Source organism: Uranotaenia lowii, chromosome 2 (genome assembly GCF_029784155.1).
Source record: "Uranotaenia lowii strain MFRU-FL chromosome 2, ASM2978415v1, whole genome shotgun sequence".
Classification (NCBI taxonomy): Eukaryota; Metazoa; Arthropoda; class Insecta; order Diptera; family Culicidae; genus Uranotaenia; species Uranotaenia lowii.
In genome coordinates this window covers 154270676-154294151 of record NC_073692.1, presented here as the reverse complement: position 1 = coordinate 154294151, position 23476 = coordinate 154270676, and the positions used below count along the sequence as shown (strand labels likewise).

At 43.4% G+C, this 23476-nt stretch overlaps 2 protein-coding genes across 2 annotated transcripts in view; both read right to left on the bottom strand.

Annotated features, from left to right (window-relative positions):
• LOC129745201 (kelch-like protein 17) overlaps window positions 1–530 on the bottom strand; it is a 146573-nt gene extending 146043 nt beyond the window's left edge. Inside the window, exon 1 of the mRNA XM_055738128.1 lies at window positions 332–530. The gene's annotated coding sequence lies outside the window, so the exon portion shown is untranslated. The remainder of the gene's footprint in view (window positions 1–331) is intronic.
• A 5595-nt stretch (window positions 531–6125) lies between these two features.
• Window positions 6126–12538, bottom strand: LOC129741977 (uncharacterized). The gene is made up of 2 exons (XM_055733819.1): window positions 6561–12538; window positions 6126–6156 (listed from the first exon to the last, which is right to left on the bottom strand). The coding sequence occupies exons 1-2, from the start codon at window positions 12536–12538 to the stop codon at window positions 6126–6128; spliced, it is 6009 nt and encodes a 2002-aa protein (XP_055589794.1).
• Window positions 12539–23476: the final 10938 nt, after the last annotated feature.

Below are 23476 nucleotides of genomic sequence, written 5' to 3'. Positions count from 1 at the left end.
CCATATGCCCGAGGATCTTCTTCCTCTATTGCTGAGCGCCGGTTCGTTATATAAATTTTCCTTTGTCGCCTTCTATTTCCACCCCCTGCCTGAATGGAGGAAAATATTCTGGCAGAAGGAACAAGATTTTTATGAAAAACGATCAAACTGATTGTCCATTAGAAATTATGGCCGTGGGAAACTTGATTTTCATGCCCGTTTATTTTTGAGAAATTTAATTAACTTAAGTTCCAACGAAGTGGTTTAAATATGTACTATCGATTTCCAGCTTTTTCATGTCGATGCCAATCGAGTTTGGTTCAATTTTTGGTACGTTAGTGACGACATTTACCTTTGTTCTTCCCAACTTTGCTGCCGAAAGTACAAGTGATTCGTCAATTTTCAAACACTTATTTCGATCTAGGCAAATCGACACCAGCCACAGAGCACAGATAATCCAAAAAAAGTACTCCACCCTTCTGGGAAACTCCAATCAAACACCCCAATTGAATTCAACAGCGACACGCACCGAAAAAAAGAACTACGCCCGATTTTCACTCGTTGAAAGCTCCCGAAAGACTGGCAAAGCAAATCTAGCAACGCACACGCGTACGCCATTTTTCGGGAGATGTACATAAGGAAGTTTTTTTTCTTCTCTATATTCCTATGCCATTAGACGAGAAGTCTCCTGCTTTATTGAAATTAAATTGATCCTCCGGCATCACTTCCTGAAAGTTGTGAGAGAGAGACGGAAAACTGTCGGGAAAATCCTTTGAATGGAAGAGAAAAGCTCGCGTGAATTTACTCTCATCCGCAATATCTCGCACTTACCCTCTGGTAGTGTTAGTTTTCCGAGAGAGAACAAAGTTGCTCTCACGTGTTTGTTCGCAGCCGAAGATTTTCCGAAGCGTCACAGACTCGTGATAAGGTAAATTTACGTATTAGGACCTATACCTACATATTCAATGTCTGCTGCCACAGACAAAACGTAATAGTTCCCTCTTTCCCCGTTCCGGTAGGTTGTGAAAGAATGAATGAATTTTCCAGATTTTCGGAGTGGCCCGGGAGAGTTGTTAGAATGCAATCAGCTTGGGATTTCATTTGACGAACAATTTAGATCATTTTGTGAAATTCTTAATGCCGCCATACTACAATGAGCGAAACAAGAATTGCACAACTGGTAAAACTATGTAGTTGGATTGTTTAAATATGAATGATTGACAATCGTCCAAATTTTCTTCTACAATTTGTTCCAAATTGGTCAACGGACAAATTAAGATTAAATTTTTTTGATTATGGAATTGGCGTTAAGTAACAAAATCATGAAAAAGATGCGACATAAGAATATACCACTAAATGTATTTCTTCAATATCGAGATTATTTTTTAAAATTTACCAAATAATAATGCTTTTACAAACTGTTTGAATAGACAACTGCATTTTTAAGCGTTTTCTAGTATTTTATTAACTTTTAACCCTCATTGTCCCTGAAATTTTTACCCGTTACAGTCCATGGAGTGTCAATTTAACCAAATAGGGTAAGACTGGACGGCAAAAACGATCAAATCATAGGGCACTAATTGAGTATTCTGGCGTTGAACGTTGCCTACACTCGTCTCTATCGGCGCCAAAAACGCTGAACCTTAAGAGTGAACACGAAATTATAGTGACACATTCAACAGGGGATAACTTTTTTACCATTGGGTAAAAATCAAAAAAGTTTTGCACACTTTCTCATTGATGTGTATTGTTTACATGCTGTCAAACTCGAATTGGTGTTTTTCGATTCAAAGAAAATAGCGGTTCTTTCCAAACACCTGCAATTTCCAGGAATTATTTTTTGATCTGTCACACCGGCAGTTGGGAAAAATGTTGAACATTCACCATTCAACCATCTCCAGAGTGTTGAAGCGGTTCCAGGAGCGGTTGACGTTGGACTACGGCAAAAGAGCTGGAAGAAAGCCGGAACAGGCATACAAAAAGACGCAGGGGAAGGTGAAGCGGATGATTGAAGCAAATCTCAACGTCGCATAGCTACGTCTAGAATGCAAAGAAGAAAGCTGGACTACATACATACAAGGTACAGAACTTCCCAAACCGCGCTACGCGGCAACAATCGACGGCTAAGACTCGGGCACGGAAGCTCTACCAGAAGATGCTGACAAAATATGGCTGCTGTGTGATGGACGACAAAACGTATATAAAAGCTGTGTTGCATTTAAGTTTACAGTTACATTATGAGTCTTAAAATATAATACGTTACGAGCGAATGGCAATATTTAGAAAGACATAAAACCCATCCCCATACTTGTGCAATAGCTAATTATCTACGAGAAATCACCCGAATTACGAGACAATAACACACCACGTACACACGACTGAATCGATCAACTACAGACACACGAAAGGAGAAGCGAAGTTGACGTGAAAGGCAAACAGCTAACGGCCGAATGTATTCATTCATACGCGCCACACACGGTGAATGCAATCTATGCAGTATGTGTCTGCTTGTTAACTTGTGCACCGCACTTCTCCCTTCTTCTCTAAAAAAAGCGCGAAAAAACTTCTAGCAAAATAACTGAAGGGAAAAAAAAGTTCGTATCTGTTTCAACCAATACTGCCTTATGAATCATATTTAGAACTATGCGTTACGGGTAACATTTATTCACGTGATAGGAATAATTCAGATATGCACATTGAACTGTATTCTAAAAGTTTATTTAACCCAGCTATAATGCGGGATATCTCAAATTCGATGAATACAGAATGTCAAGCTTTTCATATTCCTTGTACGTTAAGATATTCAAGCGTTTTGTTTTTTTTTTTGATGATCTAACCATAAGAAAGACTATTGAAGCAAAGCGAAATAATAAGTGCTTGGAGAGAACGAGTGGTTTGTTAATCCTGTGGCAACTTCCTACTTAAAAGCCATTTCCCAAATCAACCGCTTAGCAAATGTTAATCTTTTAACTCCATCACGAATGTTGGGTGATTCTGTCCATGTTCCTTAATTCCAGTCACAAATTCATCCAGTCCTTCCACTCGCTTTCAGATACCTTTTCTCATTTTCCCAGTTTCTTTACTTAAATCTCATAAAGGTTGATACGGTTAAAATTTGGCCAATATCAACTTGACGTTTTTCTTCCAATGTTGCATTTCAAAATCCTGAACACCCCTCATTTTGAAGGTGTGTGTGTGTAGAATGTTGCTCCTATTTTGATTTTGGAATTTACTCTTCCTTTTTTCAAAATGCCGTCCAAGGAAGTAGAGCAGCGTATCAAAATTTTGAACGCGCATCGCGAAAATCCGAGCTATTCGCACGCAAAGCTGGCAAAATCGCTAGTTGCCAAATCAACCGTTACAAATGTAATTAAAGTGTTTGGGTAACGTTTGTCGACAGCCAGGAAGTCTGGATCGGGGTTAATCGAAAACCGGAAGCCGCTGAGTTTCAAGCGAAACCCTAACATCTCTCTCCGAGATGCCGCAAATAAGCTGGGTGTATCGTCTACAACCGTGCATCGAGCCAAAAAACGAGCCGCACTATCCACTCACAAGAAGGTAGTGACTCCAAATCGCGATGATAAACAAAATACGACGGCCAAAGCGCGATCCCGGAGGCTGTACACGACGATGCTGACAAAGTTTGACTGCGTGGTAATGGACGACGAAACCTACGTCAAAGCCGACAACAAGCAGCATCCGGGACAGGAGTTTAATACGGCAAAAGGAAGGGGAAAGGTAGCAGATATTTTTAAGCACATGAAACTGTCAAAGTTCGCGAAGAAATATCTGGTTTGGCAAGTCATCTGTACCTGTGGCTTGAAAAGCAGCATTTTCATAGCTCCCGGGACTGTCAACCAAGAAATTTACGTGAACGAGTGTTTGAATAAACGTCTGCTGCCTTTCCTGAAGAAACACGGTTGTTCCGTACTGTTTTGGCCGGATTTGGCATCTTGCCGTTACGGTAAAAAGGCCATGGAGTGGTACGCCGCAAACAACGTGCAGGTGGTTCCCAAGGACAAGAACCCTCCCAACACGCCAGAGCTCCGCCCAATTGAGAAATACTGGGCTATTGTCAAGCGGAACCTAAAGAAGACCAGAAAAACTGCTAAGGACGAGCAGCAGTTCAAAGCATACTGGCTTTCTGCGGCGAAGAAGGTGGACAAGGTGGCTGTACAAAATCTGATAACAGGGGTTAAGCGAAAGGACCGGCAATTCGGATTTGGAAAAGCGGAAGCCTAACTGAATATTTTTCCTGAATTTTATACTAACTAAACTTGAAAAAGAAATTTAATTTAATTTTTTTAAATAAACGATTACACCGATTTACAAGCGTTTTCCCTTGACCAAATTTTGACTGTATCACCCTTAATTCACTTTTTTTTCTTCTCAGGCGTTCCACCTGGAATCCATCTTGCAACACAAGTCTCAATCCTGAATAAATTTTCACCACTAAGTGAACAATCTTTCTAGGCCAAAACGCTGTCATTTGTTTCTCGGTGCAACTACTAGAGACGCTGCAGTAAATAAAAAGAAACGGTCTTAAATACAAAATGGAAAATTCTTATATTTTCCAAATGCCCTTGGAGACATGTTCGATGGAGTTCAAATTTTTATCGCCTCGCCGACCATTAGAGCTTTGATTACTTTATGGGTCCAATAATCTGCCGATAGACCGTCTGAGTGAGATAAAAATCGTTTTGTTTTATTACCGATTATCAACCATTGCCTGCTCAATTCAGGCAAGTTGTAGGTACATCAACAGGCAGCCGATAGCGCTGGTCAATTATCGACATCGGTTATCAGCCCTGCCAGAGGTAAAATATATGGCGATGACGGTGAACTTTTCGTTTAAAGGAATTTGATTTTTGGGGGACACGGTTTAGAATGCCTTTCTTGACCTTGATCCTGCCTTCGAACTTTTTTTTACTTCGATTATACATATGAGCTTGCGAATGCTTTCTGCACAGAATATGTCCAGCCTATCAATCTACCAAATATTGGAGAATCGAACCTGTTCGAAGGTTACCCTGTAGAAATATTGGGACACGGAAAAACTTCTGAATACGAATCTGGAACTACGCCATTATTGATGTACGCAAACGTTTCAGTAATGTCAAACCCAGCCTGTACCCAATATTTTGGATTTTACATAACCAACTCAATCGGGTGTATCCAGAGACAATCAATGGAAACCACCTGCCCCGGAGACTCAAACAAAAATAACGGGAAACAAACTTTTTTAAATTTTTATATAACCAGTTTTCCTCTTGTGAATCGAACCACGCATGGCCAACAATTGTGTAATGGTAGCTACAATTCTATCTGTAAATATTTACCACTGCAAGGTAGTAGACCCATGAGGAACAAAAAGATGAAATGTGATGAAAAGTTTTTAAAATTTAAAATTCACATCCGGTTATTTTCAACATCTTTCACCTAATTCTAATATTCTATCCGCATAAAATCCTTCAATGCTTAAATATTCTTTCACGAAGAATAAAAAAATTCACCGATAAAGCCGATAACATAATTTCATAAAATAAATTTACGGTGATTAACTGAACATTTCAAAGATTCAGAAGACTTCCTGGCACCCAAACTTTTCAGAAACTAAAACAAGATTAAGGTTTAATTTTTAACAGATCAACGTAATTAACTTTTTCTTACCTTAGTGTGTTGTCAAATCCAATATTAAATATATTTGAGATCGAAATTTTGAAAATTTGAACGTTGTTTTGAAAAAAAATATGCGTTCTGACATTAGAGCTTCTAACATCATCATTTTGATCGCAGTGCCCTCTGAGTGTCGTTTTTAGCTGCAAATCGGCAATTGTGTTCTGTGGTGTGAGGTGTTAAGGCAGAAACACAATACAGCGTCGAACGTCGCGTCGCGTCAGCTGTCAACGCCATCGTCGAGTACTAAAACGCTGACGCGACGCAACCGAAAATTTTCGCATCACAACACAGCGTCAAGAATCATAGTGTTCGGAATTGTAGAACGAAAAACTATTTTTCGTAGCAGCTTGTATTACAGCAGCTCAAACTGTAAATTTTATTTTATATAATTAGTAATTGTAAATATTTTAGATTTGTGTGAATACCTACAATTTTAGTTTCCTTTTCCAATTGTAAATGTTCTGTGTTTAGTGCGTGTTTGTAAGATAGAGCAGTTTCCTAGTTCAACAAATTTTGATTAGTTAACAAAGGGTATTTTGCATTTCACTGGTCAACTTACTTATTCCGGTATTCCGGATTCGGTAATTTTATACTGCTCTTATTGTGACGGCACGAATGACTTGCAGAATCGACGTGCTAATATTTAAGCTCGAAAACTTAGTTCTAGGTAGGAAACAAATGCATTTAGAATAATCAATTGACGTTATTTTGCATGATTACTCACGGATTGTAGTGGAATATATCCTAAGAAAATCCTCAAAGATAACAAAATATATATCACCAACAACTCTTAAAGTGTCCGCGTAAAATATTTCACTCTAGCTCGAGATGCTCTACTTTCAGAAAAAATGTGGTTTTTTGTGATGTGTCTAGCTTGTCGGAAATAACACTTGTCATCATACATGGGCGTTCGAGCGAAGATGTTTTCTGGTGGGTTCATTTTATAGCAGAAACCAGGGGTTTCAACACTCCCCGGCCCGTAAAACTTGTCCGGAACCTGCTTCCGAGTCAGATTTACTAGATGAACCTCGATTACTGCTAGTTTTGTTACCGGTCGACGAAAGACTCCTGAAGATGTACGAACCAACACCTGGCGCACCTGGTTGTCCTTTCCTGGAATCACGTCCACGATTTGTCCCCGGATCCAACTGTTACGGGATAGGTCATCGGTAACGAAAACCAAGTCATCCTTCTTCAGCGGCTCGTTCGATTCAATCCATTTGCTACGGACGTTGAGAGACGGCAAGTATTCTTTCAGCCACCTTTTCCAAAGTTCATCGGAAAGCAGCTGTGATCGGCAGTTCGAGCTTCTCAAGGCAGCAGCCTCCCCAGTCGGAGGTATAGGTAGATCCAGTTGGCCCGAAGAGCTACCTCGTAGAAAATGGTTCGGGGTCAACGATTCGGGCTCATCCGAATCCTGCGGCAGATAGACTAAGGGCCGAGTATTGACGATCTCTTCGGCTTCAGTTATTACTGTGAGCAGAATCTCGTCGGTCATTCGGCTTCCGGATGTCAGCGTGGCCATAGCAGCTTTTGTTGAGCGCACCATGCGCTCCCATATGCCCCCCATGTGTGGGGCGGATGGCGGATTGAAGCTCCAACGGGTCCTCGCATTTGTGAACACATTTGCAGAAGCGGTGTCGATGCGTTTTATTTGTTCTTGCAGTTCCTTACTGGTGGCCTTCAGATTGGTTCCGTTATCGGAGAAGAATGTAACAGGAGGCCCACGGCGCAGGACGAATCTTCGGATTGCCATGATGCAAGAATCAGTGTTCAGTCGATAGGCCACTTCGAGATGGATTGCTCGTACAGAGAGACATGTGAATAACACAATCCAACGTTTTTCTGATCGACGTCCGACAGTCACCTCGATCGGCCCAAAATAGTCCACACCAACATAGCTAAACGGCTTCAAATAAGGTGTGATACGTTCGACAGGGAGTGGGGCCATTCTTGCTGGTCTCGGTCGGGATTTTCGAACTGCACACCACTGGCACTGCTTCCCCACACGATCGATTACTGGACGAAGTTTAGAGATGTGGAATCGTTGGCGCATTTCGTTAAAAACCGTCTCCTTATTAGCATGGCCGTATCGCTGATGGTAGAAGTTGATAAGATGATATGTGACGGCATGCTCTCTTGGCAGAATGATGGGGAAACGGGTGTCAAACGGAATAAAAGTGGCTTCTCTAATTCTCCCGTCGACGCGAAGTACACCCAAGTCATCGAGAAACGGCAATAAACGATGCAACGGACTCGTTTTCTCGATACTTAGCCACTTTTCTTTCGGCAGTCCCTCGTTCTTTTTCAGAGTTGCTAATTCATCGAAGTAGTGTTGATGTTGAGCCATTTTCCACAACACTGTCTCGGCGCGCTCATACTCGCTTTGCTGCAGCGGAACCACCACTCCAGGCACAAAACGCACAACCAACCTTTTCGTAGAGTCTGGAGCTTCAACTGTCTCAATCGGTTCTTTTTTGGCTTTACGTCGACAATTTGAAGCGAAACGAAACACACAGCATATGGTACGCAGGAGAATATTCCATTTCGAAATTCGTGTGACATCAATAAAAGAAAAAGAAGATATCGTAGTATGATGTTGATGGCAAACACGAAGTTCTTCAGTGGTGTTTGGAGAAGGTAAATGTAGAAACCAGGGACTATCAGTTTCTAAGAACAGACTAGCGCTCGGTTTCGTCACGATGTCAGCGATGTTGTGTTTTGTTGGCACCCAACGCCACTCGTCGATTTTTGTGTTCTGCAAAATTGTTCCGATACGAAATCCAACGAACGGTTTATATTTACGTTGGTCGGAGCGAATCCAAGATAGCACTGTCCGGGAGTCGGACCAGAACACTCGCCTCGTCACCTTCAGATCGTGTTCGCATTCGATTTTGTTAGCAAGTGCAGAGCCGAGAACTGCAGCACACAGTTCCATCCTGGGAATTGACAACTGCTTAAGCGGGCTCACTTTAGTTTTCGCCATGACTAGTGAACATCGGTAGCTATTTCCCTCGGTAATGCGAAAGAAAGATGTTGCCCCATACGCCTGTTCGGAGGCATCCACAAACGTATGCAATTCTAAAGTGCGGTATGCTTCCGGGGAAAAAGTTTGCAGATAACAGCGTTCGATTTTCACAGACCCAACAGCTGGCATGAAGGAAGTAAATTGTTGCCATTTTGCGAAGCTATCGTCGTCAATCAACTGGTCCCATTCACACCCGGTCCGCCAAAGGTCCTGGAGTAGGAGCTTCCCGAGAATAGTGAATGGCGCCAAGAATCCTAGCGGATCAAAAAGGCTCATGATTCCGCTGAGCGCGATGCGTTTCGTTGGTCTGATTTGGTTGTAGAAATATGGATGTAGATCAGTTCGGACATCGGTAGAAAAAACAAAAACATCTTCTTCCGGTTTCCAAATTATTCCCAAAACACGCTGAGTGCCACTGGTTTTGGGGTCGCTTAACGCCACTTCCGGAGTCGAAGGGGCACCGAGAGCTTGAAGAACAGACTTGCGGTTCGAAACCCAGCCATGGAATTCGAAGCCTGCTTGCTGGTGTATGTATCGCACTTGCTGCGCTCGGGTGATCGCTTGTTCCTCGGTATCGGTACAGTCATAATAGTCGTCGACGTAATGACGCCTGTCAATAACGCCAACGGCTTCGGGAAACTTGTCGACAAATTGAGTAGCATTCAGTTTCTTCACGAACTGAGCCATGGCAGGGGAACACGCCGACCCGAACGTGCAGACATCCATAATATAAATTTCGGGCTCGACGTTGGGATTACTTCGGAAGAGAAACCGTTGGGCTTGGCGGTCCTGCTCCCGCACGCGTATCTGATGATACATTTCGCGGAGGTCCGCTCCGAAAGCAACCTTTCGCTCTCGGAATCGTTGAATTACAGCTGGAAGGGATGTGAGGAGATCGGGCCCCGGTAGAAGTACGGAATTGAGCGATATTCCATGCGCTTGAGCGGCGGCGTCCCACACCAACCTCACTTTACCCGGCTTTTTCGGGTTCTCGACATAATTTAACGGGAGGTACCAAATTCTTCCCGGTTCTGCAGAATCTAATTCTTCAGGCGTAGCTTTATGCGCATAGCGCTTCGATAAGTACGCCTCAACTTGCTGGCGAACAACTTGCTCGATGTGTGGATTCTTTTTCAAACGGCGCTCGAAATGTTTCTCTCGCTGTAAAGCCATAGCAAAACTGTCTGGGAGCTTAATATCGTCCTTTGCCCACAAAAGACCAACCTCGTAGCGTCCATCAACTCGAACGGTAGTGCAGTTCAAGATGGAACGAGCTCGCTTCAAATCGTCGGACTCCGGCAACTCTTTCACCAGAAAACCCGAATCATCGGCTTGGAAATAAGTACGAATCTGATCGTGCAGGTCTAGATTCGTAACACGCATCTCGTCATGGCAGCCAACAAACACAGAGGAACCTTGTGGCTTTCGTGGCCCGTAGATTGTCCACCCCAGATGCGAGCGGACAGCGATCGGCTCCGACGGATCACCGACTCGTGATTCGAGCGGCGCAAACAAGAAAACATTATTCAATCCGATTAATATTCGTGGCTCTTCCCCTGTGTGGGTAGCAGCAAACAGACCTCGCAAGTGTGGATACTGGTTCGAAATTTGTTGAAAGTCGATCAGCTGGCTCGGTAGGTGCATCTTCTTAACTGTATGCGCATCACTCAGCTGGAAACGATCACCTCCATCGCCGGAAATTTCTACGCAGACACATTCGGAGAGAGCTTCGTGCCGAACTACGTTTGCGGTCCACTGCAAAGTCAGCGGTTGGGGAATGCCTTTCAATTCTAACTCTCGTGCTAGGTTGTCTTCGATCAATGTGATTGACGAACCCTCGTCAATGTATGCCATCGTTTTTATTGAATGGTTACCGTTGTGTATAGTGACTGGAGCCATTCGGAAAATAACGGGAAATTTCGTGTGATGATGGGCGTTCATTGGCATGGGAGATTGAGCGGGAGAATCATCCATTGATCGCACAGAATGTTGCCTTGCTGGTAGGGGTTCTCGGGAATCACGATGTACTAGTGGATGATGATGTTGACGGCAGAAACCTACGTTGCACGTAATTTTGAATCGGCACCATCCGTCGTGCTCATTCAGACATCGCTCACAAAGCTTCCACTGGGTCATCAGTCTGATTCTTTCCTTCAGGGGACGTGATCGGAAATCATCACAGTTTCGGATTCTGTGATTATTTTTTCTGCAGAATCGACAAATCGATGGTACCGGGAATGGATTCCCCACAGCTCCACTGGAATGCGCCTGAAGGAAACCTTTTTCCTTTGATCTAGGCCTGTCACTAAGTCGGAAGTCAGAAAACTTCTGATCCACCACCAAAGTTACTTCGCTAGCTTCAGACATGATTTTTGAAGTAAAATCGGCGAATGTTCGGAGGGTAGTCCTCCCCTCGGCGCGTTTGAATTGGACCCACTCTCTCTTGGTGGCTGCTGGCAGCTTCTCGACTAGCTCTTGGATCAGGGTGGGATTCACCAGGTGATCGTGGAGCTCAGCTGCTTCTAGATGGTCGCATAATTCCTGGACAACCATTCCAAACTGGATGAAAGTTTCTAGCCGATCAACCCTCGGTGCAGCGGCTCGTTTTACTTTGCTAAGCAGTGAGTGTATAAGCTGCTCCGGCCGGCCGTACACTTCACGGAGCATGTGAATAATCTTCGGTACTGACGACGGCAGCATCAGTCGACTTCGGACGGATTCAAGCGCGGGACCTTTGAGGCATTCTTGAAGCCTGACTAAATTCTCCTGGTTTGACAAACCGCAAGCTTCGGTTGAATTTTTGTAGGAGCTAATAAAAAGCGGCCATTCCTCTGGCTTGCCGCTGAAGGTTGGCAAATTTCTTAGTAAAGCTGAACGCGCAGCGAGCTGTGCCCTTGTTGGCCCTGGCTGCGGCTCGCGATCAACGACGGATTGCACGACACCAGCTCTCGGGGAGTAATCATCAATTCCACTGGCGCTGGACTGTTCGTCAGATATAATTCGTTTCTGTACCTTTTCTGCAAGAGGCTTCGGGTACGTTGGACGATCGAATTTATAACCCGAATGTGGGTTGACCGCATCGTTGATTTGTTTTGGTTCGTCATCCCGAAGCCACTTTTTCACTTTCTCGATACCAGAAAGATCATCTCGTTCCTTGATCGGATCGTATCCACCGATAGCTTCTTCTTGGCTGACCGACAGCATTTCACTACGGGCGCGCTCGTAATCTTCCCGGAGTGCACGTTGCTGCTGTTGGAATTCCATTTCATCAGCTAATTTCTTCGCTAATATGGACTTCTCCATCTCGAGTTGTTTTTGTTGGAGCTGCTTCTCCTGTTTTTGGCACTTTTCGGCATACTGACGCTTGAATTCCAGCTGCTTCTCACGTAGTATCCGTTCCTGCTCCAATCTCCTCTCGTTGCGTTCCATTTCGTCCCTCATTTTCTGTAGCTCCTGATCAAAATCGAGTTCCATTAGGTCAGCAGTATGACGACCTTGGGAGATGATCGTGGCTTGATCACAATCGGGTGTTCGGGGATAGTTTTCACTCATCACTGGAGGGATTGGTATAACAGGATCCACAAGCACGGCTAAATTACCACAGACTTCTCGGATAGCGCCCAGTGATTGAGTGGGCGGAAGATTAGCACTCGAATCACCAACTTTGGAAGGCTTTTTAGTAGTGGTTTTCCGTGTCTTCTTGGAAAGACAAACATCGCACTTAAATTTTCGGCCGGTCGCTCCTGGGGACTCTTCCACACAGTCACTGTGAAACCGGGCCGAACATGATTCGCAAGCTATCATATCATCCGTATCCAAACGATCGCACTTCCCACAGCTCGATGATGCCATCTCAAAAAGTGAGGTTAAAATTTTTGAGAAATGTTCGGAATTGTAGAACGAAAAACTATTTTTCGTAGCAGCTTGTATTACAGCAGCTCAAACTGTAAATTTTATTTTATATAATTAGTAATTGTAAATATTTTAGATTTGTGTGAATACCTACAATTTTAGTTTCCTTTTCCAATTGTAAATGTTCTGTGTTTAGTGCGTGTTTGTAAGATAGAGCAGTTTCCTAGTTCAACAAATTTTGATTAGTTAACAAAGGGTATTTTGCATTTCACTGGTCAACTTACTTATTCCGGTATTCCGGATTCGGTAATTTTATACTGCTCTTATTGTGACGGCACGAATGACTTGCAGAATCGACGTGCTAATATTTAAGCTCGAAAACTTAGTTCTAGGTAGGAAACAAATGCATTTAGAATAATCAATTGACGTTATTTTGCATGATTACTCACGGATTGTAGTGGAATATATCCTAAGAAAATCCTCAAAGATAACAAAATATATATCACCAACAACTCTTAAAGTGTCCGCGTAAAATATTTCACTCTAGCTCGAGATGCTCTACTTTCAGAAAAAATGTGGTTTTTTGTGATGTGTCTAGCTTGTCGGAAATAACACTTGTCATCATACATGGGCGTTCGAGCGAAGATGTTTTCTGGTGGGTTCATTTTATAGCAGAAACCAGGGGTTTCAACACATAGCAACCAAAAGTTTGTTTTGATTCGCTTCTTTCGTTCCGTTGGTTTTCGTGTCTCATTTGTTTTCGTCTTTTTTTTTTGCGGAAATTGATATCAAGTTTTATTTCGACGGAATTTACGCTGCTTGATGGACGGCTACAGCCCCACAGAAGGGAGATTCACCATGGAAAATTAGGTCAACATCAAGAGATACAGCAGGTTAGGGGTCTGAAATACTACCAAAATATTAAAACCAATTCATTCTAACTGCAAAATAATTTCTTTTCTGTTTCAGGGTATACCACACGTAATAGAAATAAGCCTCCAGCTAATTTGCTACATATTCGGTAGCCGATGGGTTACGGAAATGGTCTGAATCGGTGGAAGGATGAAACTGTGGAACAGACCAGATCAGTCAAATTACTGAACTGCACGAAGAGGCAGTTTGAAAGGTTGGCATAAATGTTAATTGATTAGTTTGTTAATAAATCTTTGACTAAAACTGTTTTTGAAGAAAAACAAAAAAACCGAAAATCCATTTGCTCAACAAGAATATTTTCATGTGATAACTCCATTTCATTGATCTACCCAAAGAACATTAAAATGTTGAAAAATAATAATAATAAAACATAAAAATGCAACATTCAGAACGCTGGCTGACGCGGGACAATTTTGAAATTTTTCAAAACCAAAACGTCGACGACGGAAAACTGCTGTTTAGAACAAGTTTTGCGTTTCTTTCTGCGTTCATTTTCTTTACTGACGCGACGCACCATTGTGATGGCTCAAACTGAAAATGGTATACCCAAAATCAAATGTCAACGCAACGCTGACACGACGCGACGCCTGACGGGCTATTGTGCGGCCGCCTTTAGTTGTGTGATTAGTCCATCGCCGGGGGATCACTCCGGTAGGACGATACCGGATTGGATGGATTTGAAGAACTCGAAGGGTCGTCTCTACTACATGGTTCTTAAAGCAGCAGATAGACACGTGCTTCCGAAAAATCCATTTCTTATAAGTCAATCCATTAAAAAGATTGCACACTTTGAAGGTGCGTTCTACGAGAAGAGTCAAAACTGGTACGTTCTCAAGCTCCGTAATAAAGAAAAAGGTAGAGAATTGATCAAGTTAACCAAATTGATTGATGGAACCCCAATCAAAATCGAATACCTCTCCGAGTTCGGACTTGGCTCTATTATCCATTACCTCTTCTGTGTAGAATCTGCCTAAAATACGGTCATCCGAAGAGTATTTAAGTGCACAGCCACCCTGGTCTGTAACCGCTGCCATTCCTCTGACCATGATAGCCAAGCGTGTACGAAGAACCCCTAAATTTGAAAACTGTAAACAAGAAGGGCACACTCCGTCTAGTCGTATTTGCCTAATATGGATAGCCGAAACTGTAGCGCTTAAGCTAAGGAGCGAAAAAAAAAAATAACGATAGCATAAGCTCGAAAAATGGCACAACAAATCACCAACATCAACACATATGCGAATATTTTGATCAACCAAATCAATAGGAAACGTAAAATCTACAACAGTCCGCCCAATCCAGACACAAAAACAACAACAGCAGCAAATACCGAACCAGAAACGATCGCCACTAGCTAATCAACCGAACACCGTATCTCCTCCTCGAAAACGACTCACCTCGAACCCTTCACCAGAAGACAAGACAACCGATATTGACAACACCAGTGGAAACCTCTGTTCCCAATCAATGGAAGTGATTTCATCAAACACTCCAAATCCCTCCCAACTCCCATCACCCCCTTCCAACCCCTTCCAACTTTCCACTAATCTATATATTTAAAAAGCAATTTCTGTATGTTTGTTTGTTTGTTTGTATGTTTGTTTGTTTGTCCTCTCTAGGCAATATTTTTCTACGAAAAAAATACTAAATGTTCTTTTAACAATGCTTTGTATAATGCAAAAAATTTGAATACATTTGTTTAAAAAACGAACACACACATATAGGATCTCAGTGAAACTTCATGTTTCTTTGAAGAGATCTAAATTCTACTTAAGACTAAAGCGTACATCTTTCAAGGATATAATGGCTAGCATCTTACTAATGCTAACACCACCAGCCCACAGAAAGAGTACTATGTATGCCGTGACCGAGACTCGATCTCATGAACACTGGCTTAGAAGACTGGAACGCTATCCTCTAGGCCACAGTCGGCGGCTTTTGTTTAAACGATAGCTCTAAAAAAAATTCGTGAAAATGGTGTTTTTTTTCCTGGTTAGACCCTACTCCCCCCTTAAATTTGGAATGGATGCTCATTAGGACCAGGAACGATGAAATAAGGTTTTTATATTTTCGGATGACCCCTCTGAAGGGGGTCGTCCATACTTACTTACTTACTTAATGATCCCGCGCCGATCCTCCGGTGCATAGGGCCGTGGTAAAAGACCTCCACTGTTGACGATCCGGAGCCAGCGTCTTCACCTGGTCCCAGTCAAGATTCTCGTCAACAGTTCGGATTTCAGCGGCTAGGCTTCGCCGCCACGAGTTTCTGGGTCTGCCTCTTCTTCGATGTCCTTCTGGATTTCAGTCTAGCGCCTCTCTACAAATCTCGTTTTCATCTCTTCGCAGCGTGTGCCCAATCCATCCCCACTTACGTTCCCGAATTTCGATTTCTAGCGGCCTTTGATGACACCGGCGATGTAGTACCGCAGGCAGCGGTTTACAAATACTTTCAGTTTTCGCGTCGTTACCGCATATGTGCATCAAGTTTCACACCCATACAACAATACGGATTTGACGTTTGAGTTGAAGATTCAGATTTTTGTTCGTAGAGAGATCTGGCGTGACCGCCAGATGTTTCGGAGACTCGCAAACGCAAATCGGGTCTTTCTGATCCGGGTTTCGATGTCTTTCCTGGTACCACCATCAAGCGTTATCTGGCTACCAAGATATTTGAAACACTTCACTTTCTTAACTTGTTGCCCAGCTACCATGAAACTGGAGGGATTTGCTGTATTGATCTTCATCGACTTGGTCTTTCCGACATTGACTTTGAGAGTTGCTCCATTATTGAAGGATTCCACGGCAATCCTCGGCTCGGTGCACAGTCGATCGATTCAGTCAGAATCTCATCCATTACGATGAGGAAAAGTAGTGGTGATAAGATACATCCTTGTCTCACTCCAGCAGTTACCGGGATTGGTTCGGACAAGACACCATCGTGCAAGACCTTGCACGAAAATGCCTCGTATTGTGCTTCGATGAGATGGACTAGTTTCTCTGGTTGGCTGGTAAACGGTGGATAATGTGCAACACGAGACCCCATAGTGGTTATATCACCTTTTATTCACAACTTCTATCTCTACCTCCCCGTGGTGCCGGCTGGGATTGTTTATTGTTGATTGTTTAAAAATCAACGGATCAAATTTAGATCCTAATGATAACTTAATTATAGGTTACATATATAAATTGACATAAAATCTAAGTACATCTTAGTAAATCTTGACTTGTCCAATATTTGTCTACGGAAAACATTTCTGGGAACGCCGAAGTCAAAGTACTCCGAAAAACGGTTGAAGGTTTTTAGGATGCCTATAAGAGCGCTGTTAGCCCCATAATTATTCAGCCGAACAGGAACATAGAGTTGCAGATTCTGGTTTCTCAATCCTCGCGGTCGCACGTTGAGAGGAATAGCTTCCAGCAGCGAGGGACAGTCAATCCTCGATGTAAGGAGATCCGCAACGACCAAAGCCCGTGTAGCGTTTCTTCGGACTTGAAGCGTGTCTAAGTCTATCAGGCGGCAACGATTCTCATAACTGGGCAAACGAAAAGGATCTTGCCAGTTCAGGTGTCGAAGGACATATAGCATGAAGCGCCGCTGGATAGCCTCGAATCGTTCAACTCCATTCTGGTAGTAAGGGCACCAGACAGCGGAGGCATACTCAAGAATGGAACGGACTATGCTGCAATATAAGCTTTTTAAACAGTACACATCTTAAAATTCTTTAGCCACGCGAAACAAGAAACCAAGATTTCTGGAGGCTTTGTCTACAACGTAGTTCGTGTGAGTCTTAAACTCAAGCCGTTGATCGAGAATAATACCCAGATCATTGATTTGGTCAACCCGGGAAATTATTTCATCCCCGAGAATGTACTCAGCATAAAGAGGGTGTCGCTTGCGAGAAAAAGTGATGATCGAGCATTTACTGCGATTTAGCGGTAGACAGTTGTTGTCGCACCAGTCAGCAAAAATGTTGAACTGCCGTTGTAGGAAATCGATGTCGTCTCTATCATTGATGGTGTGATACAGTTTCAAATCATCGGCATGAGCGAGTTTTGGGCCATCGAGAAGCGACAGAACATCATTAAAATAAATGACAAAAGTTATTGGTCCTAAATGGCTTCCTTGCGGCACTCCGGAAGAGCCAAGAAACTGTCTCGAGAAGGATTCTCCAGTATGAACGGACAACTTTCGTCCCGTTAAGTAACTCCGAAACCACTCCAGTAATGGTCCACAGAAGCCCAAGCGACCTAGCTTTGCGAGAGCAATCTCGTGGTTCACTTTATCAAATGCAGCAGACAGATATGTATAAATAGCATCGGTTTGGGTCTTCCTGGCATAGCTTTCTTGTACAAAAGATGTGAACGTCAGTAAATTTGTGGTAGTTGATCGTTTAGGCATGAAACCGTGCTGATCGTTTGAAAAGTGGTGCTTGCAGAATGAAAAAATGGGATCCAACACAACCAGCTCAAACAGTTTTGCAATAGCACACAGAGCTGAGATACCACGGTAGTTATGAATATCCTTCTTATCTCCCTTTTTGTAAACAGGAAACATATATGCTTCTTTCCACAAAGCGGGGAAGATTGCGCCGTCCAGCGATGCTTGAAATATTTGCCTGATAGGTGTTAGCATAAACCGGCATAAACCGTTTCAAAAAAGTAGCTGGTATTCCATCCGGGTCCTTCGAAGTAGAGTTTTTGAGTTTGGCGGTTGCTTTTAAGATAGCTGCATCGTCGACGACAATACCATTTAGAGAAGAGCCTAGAGGTGAGACATTACTCACAGCCCTGGTCAGTTGTTCTGCAAAGATGGACCCGCTTGTGAAAATGTTCGAAAATTTCTCAGCGAACAGATTACAGAAACCAGAGTCAGTGCTAGCAATATCGTCGTCCAGGTACATGTGGGACGGGAGTCCGGATTCTTTTCGCTGGTTTTTGACATACTTCCAGAACGACTTCGGTCTGCTTTTGAAATTTCGCTGTAACCGGTTCAGATAAGTTAGGTAGCAACGTTTGCTGGCTTTCTTATAAGCAGAGTTCAGTTTGCGGTATTCCCTTTTCGTGATAAGGCACTTGTGTTCATGGTAGTTTCGGAGAGCGCACTTTTTAGCAGTTTTCTGTCACCGCAGTTCTTTAGTAACCCAGGGAGTTCGTAGATCACCATCGATGCTGCGTTTAGGCACATGGCGATCGATAGTGTAGCTAAGGATATTCGAAAATTTTACGGCAGCTGCGTTAGGATCAGAGAAGTCTAGTTCATATGCCCAATTAATAGAATCTAGAACGAGGGAGATAGCTACAAAGTCGGCATTCTTGAAATCGTGATAAAAGGATCTAGTTTTCTCTGCAGGAGCAAATATCACGGCAACATCGAGTGAGATCACTAAGGCGGGGTGATGCGGGACAGGCTTAACAAGAGGGGCAGGAGCTAAATCGATTGTTGGATTTCTAAACCCTTCGTTGACAAAGCAGAGGTCGAGCAAGCGACCGTTTTTATTTTCGATATTGTTGATTTGACGCAGAGTTGCTATACTTTAGCTATCTAAGAAGATGTTGGAGGATGCCGAAAACGAAGGACGTACGGGGTCCGGAAACAGAAAGCCACTTCGCGAAGAACACCACTTCAGACCGGGCAAATTGAAATCACCAATAACGAGTATGTCATCTTCAGGAGAGCACATAGAGCTAACTTTGGTAAGGCAGCGCGAGAAAGATTCACCTGGTCTCCGGAACGATCAGGAGGCACGTACACTACGCACAAGTAATGTTTTCGGTCACCGAGATCGATGCGGCCCATAAAAGTTCCAAATCTTCCCAGGAGTTGTCTTCGATTAGCATAGATGGAAGTTCAGTTTTCACAGCAAGTAACACTCCACCTCCGGTTGACTTTCTGCTGTTTAATAGCTGGAGCACGATGTAGTAAGCAGGTAATCGACAACACACGAATTAACACCGCCGACATTCTGATAGAGGAAACTGATGGAGTCAGACGATTTAGGTGTAAGACGGGAACGACCATCACTGGAAGAACAGAATCCATCACGCGAAGAAGAACGGTCAATGACAGCATACTTGCCTGGAATTGCAGGCTGGAGAACCCCTTCGCCACAGACGAACTCAGGACCGGGACGACTGTTGACGCAGGCAGGAACTAGCGCGACTGAGTCGAAGGGCTCAGGGGTCTCCGTAATTCCCAATTCGTTGCGCCCCGGAGCTGAAAACCCAGTAGTGGTCGTAGCAGGAGCGTCGTGCGGATGATTTTGCGAGATGGATCTGTGGTAAAGCGGAAACTGGGAACGCAAGCAAGATGGTTTGGTCGTAATGGGGTACTTGCCTGTAAAAGTGATCTGGAGAACCCCCTCGCCTCCAACGAACTCAGGGCCAGGACGACTGATGACGCTGGCTTGAAACAGCGCGACTGAGTCGAAGGGCTCCGAGGTCTCCAAAAAGCTCAAATCGATGCGTCCTGGTGATGAAGCCCATGAAAAAACTGGAGAGTGTAGCTGGCCATTGTAGAATCTGTGATAGGTTGAAATTTCATCACACAGGGAAAGTATTCCAGAAGAATATGAGTACTTGCCTGGAAAAGTAGGCTGGAGGACCTCATTGCCGCTATCGAACTTTGGGCTGGGACGGCTGAAGACGCTGGCTGGAAACTGCGCGACTGAGTCGAGGGGCTTTGAGGCCTCCCAAGTGCCAAGATCGATGCGTCCCAGTGATGAAACCCAATCAGCGCTGGCTATTCCTCCAATATTTGAAGAAACGTCGTAAAACAATTCGGCGAGGTTTGAGATCTCGTCATCGTCGTTGGCTAAAAAGGAGGCCGAGTGGATCCCATCATCCTCAAATATACTGGGAGAGCCTACATCAGGGCCGCTGGTGCGGTTGTGGATCGACCAGGGCCAGATACGGTCGGGGTAGTAGCTTCTATAGGTTGAAAACGTTGAACCATTGGGGCAGGAGTCAAAGGCTGCCGGTTGTAGTTTTTTGGCTGATCCACAAATTCCCGAAAGAGCAACCCTGTAGGCCACGTCATGGGGTTCAATGTAGCATCTTTGTACATAGGATCGTATCCAATTTTGAAAGACACATATCTACGAGTGGACCCATCAACTCCTTTCGGTAGCAGTCGTTTCATTTCAACTGGTGTAGAAGGATTCAAGCAGCGGGATATTATTTTGTCAACATCTTCGTCCGTGATCTGCGGCTGGAGACCAGCTAGGTACAACCAGAACTTAGGTATTGCGGTAGGAGGTACAATAAACGAGACTGATAGATCGCTAAGATCGACAGCCTTAGTCCCGGTCATTGTGGAAGACACAAGAGATAGTCCATCATTACCTCGGCGACGTTTAATGTTCAGAGACGGATACGTTCGTGGTGTCCCTTTCAAAGGGGGAAACGAGGAAGCTGTTATCGGAGGATATTGCTTCTGAGCCATATCATCGACTTTTTTAGATAGTGAGTCGAGCTGTTGAGTAAGCTTGTCAAGCGCGGTTATTGGGACGGAATTTCCATCCGAGATCGAGTTATCGTCTATATAACGGCGGATACTTCGTCCGTTGAGCTCGTTACGACATTGGGTGCATATAAAAATGACCTTACCCTGGGTGAACAGCTCCCTATTAAGGCGGATGTTGAATCCACAACACTGCTGGCTGATGTGGAAAAAATTGCCACAAAAACCACAACCGATAGGCTCAAGATCATTAATGACCAATTGACACTCTCCACACTGCTTCTTATCCTTCGTATTGGCTATTCTGTCTAAGCGAAATAGTTTCGAAAAAACTCCAAAAAAAAGCCTAATCGGTGCACTAAAAAAAAAAAAATTTCCGTTGAGTTTTTGTTCCCACAGTTCCTCGTCTGTTCAGAAAGTATCTGTGCCGCGCACAAAATCAAAACAAAACAAACGGCAACAGAGTGGCACCAAAACGACCAAATTTTCGGCACGGAACACACGAAACGGGCAGGATTCCACTATTCACGGCGGCACAAGTAACTGGATAGCGCGTACGACACCAAAGGGAACGATAGATTAGGTAAAAACACGGTAGAACAACGCAAAGAAACGGAGCTCCGTAAGTACACAAATCAACTTATTGTTTCTTCGTGAAGGAAGTGTGAAGGGATGCGAGTAACCTAAGCGGAGATCGGGTGGTACCCAACCCCGGTGGATGCTTTGGTCACATGCAGACTGAGAAGGTGGCCGCACGCGTCTGTTCCCCAGGTCAGGGGCGGCGTGCAACAACAACCGAGCGTCTGTTCTCCAGGTCAGGAGCGGCTCAAACAGCGTCTGTCTTGCAGCAAGCGGCTGAAATTATGAAATGCGGCTCCCGCCAGCTAAATCCAAGATGGCAGCCTCATCGCGGGATTGGGACTTTTGGCTAACAACCTACTGCTCCTGATTCATAAAATTGTTATGGAATCCGAAAGAAATGACCGACCTGGGGTCGTCCATACAAGACAAATATTGTTTTCGCGATATGGACGTTACCTTTCCTCAGATCGTGTTGAAAATTTGCACATAAGTGTTTTGAAAGACGAGCAATCGATTTCAGGCGTCAAATTTTGTGTAAGGGGTCAGCCAAAGGGGTCGTCCATATTAACTATTCGTTGATTTTGCGATATTTACGTTATTATACATCGTATTCAGATGAAAAGTGGTACACGATAGTTTTGAGGTATCAAATTCAGTGTAAGGGGCCGGCAATAGGTTGTCCATATTAAGTTTTCAGTATCTTAGTGATATTGACGTTTTTATACATCGGATTGAGATGAAGGTTTGCACAATGGAGTTGTTAGGGCAAACAACTGATTTCACTTATCCAAACTAAAATCAGGGATAGGCCAAAGGGGTCGTCCTTATTAACTATTAGCTGTTGATGCGATATTGTCGTTATTATACATCGGATTCAGATGAAAATTGGTACACAAGAGTTATGAGGGACGAACAATGGATTTAAGGTATAAAATTCAGTGTAAGGGGCCGGCAAAGGGGATCGTCCATATTAGCCTATCAATATTTTTGCATTATCGACGTTTTTTGACATCGGATTGGGATGAAAATTTGAACACGGTAGTTTTCGGGGACGGGCAATAGATTTCAGATGTCAAATGTTTTGCCAGGGGCAACGAAAGGGGTCGTCCATATTAGTTAGTTTTTCACTGTTTTTAGCAATGTTGACGTTATTATGCACAAAGTTTTGAGGGCAGAGCAATCAATTTCAGATATCAAAGATTGTATAAGAGGCCACAGAAAGGGGTTTAACTTTTTGGCAGTATTTGCGTTGTTTTGCAACGATCGAGTCGAAATTTATACACGGGTTTTTTTGGCACAGTCAATTGATTCCTGATACCAAATTTAGTAGCAGATGCCAGAAAAAGCGATCGTATAAAATTTTTGCAGTTATTTTTTAACAATGAATTCGGAAGTGCATCTGTACAATGCTTGGCAATTGACTTTCATACAAACTGTTCATGACATATTCCAAGTTGAAATCGAAACGGAGTTCGTATTGGATCAGATAGTATTTTTAATAAATTTGATCCTCGGCACAGAAAAACTTATTGCAAGTAAATTGGTTTTCAATAATAAAAAAAATCATTATTACAAGCATGCACATCGCCGCCGTGACCCATGGGAACCCATTGTACGAATTAGTCGTGGTAGTTAGTCACCCTAAAATTAAGAAATGTTTTAACAGCGTTAGGAGGGCACTGATTGATTTGCCATTTACTCATTTACCTCAATGAGTATTCGAAAGTGGAGAGTAAAAGACCTAGTCTGTACTATGTGCATTGCAATGAAATGTGGAAGCAATAAACCAAACGACATTATCTAATTGATTGAAATTTAATATGATTCTTTGAAGCTTAAACCAGTCCATCTTATCAGAAGGTAGTAAATAATGATTATCAAGTCTTTGCAAATGGGCTATAAAACTCGGTTGCAGATTTTGGATGATTGAGTATACGTTTTGCACCCAAGTTGGTTACATTAGAGAC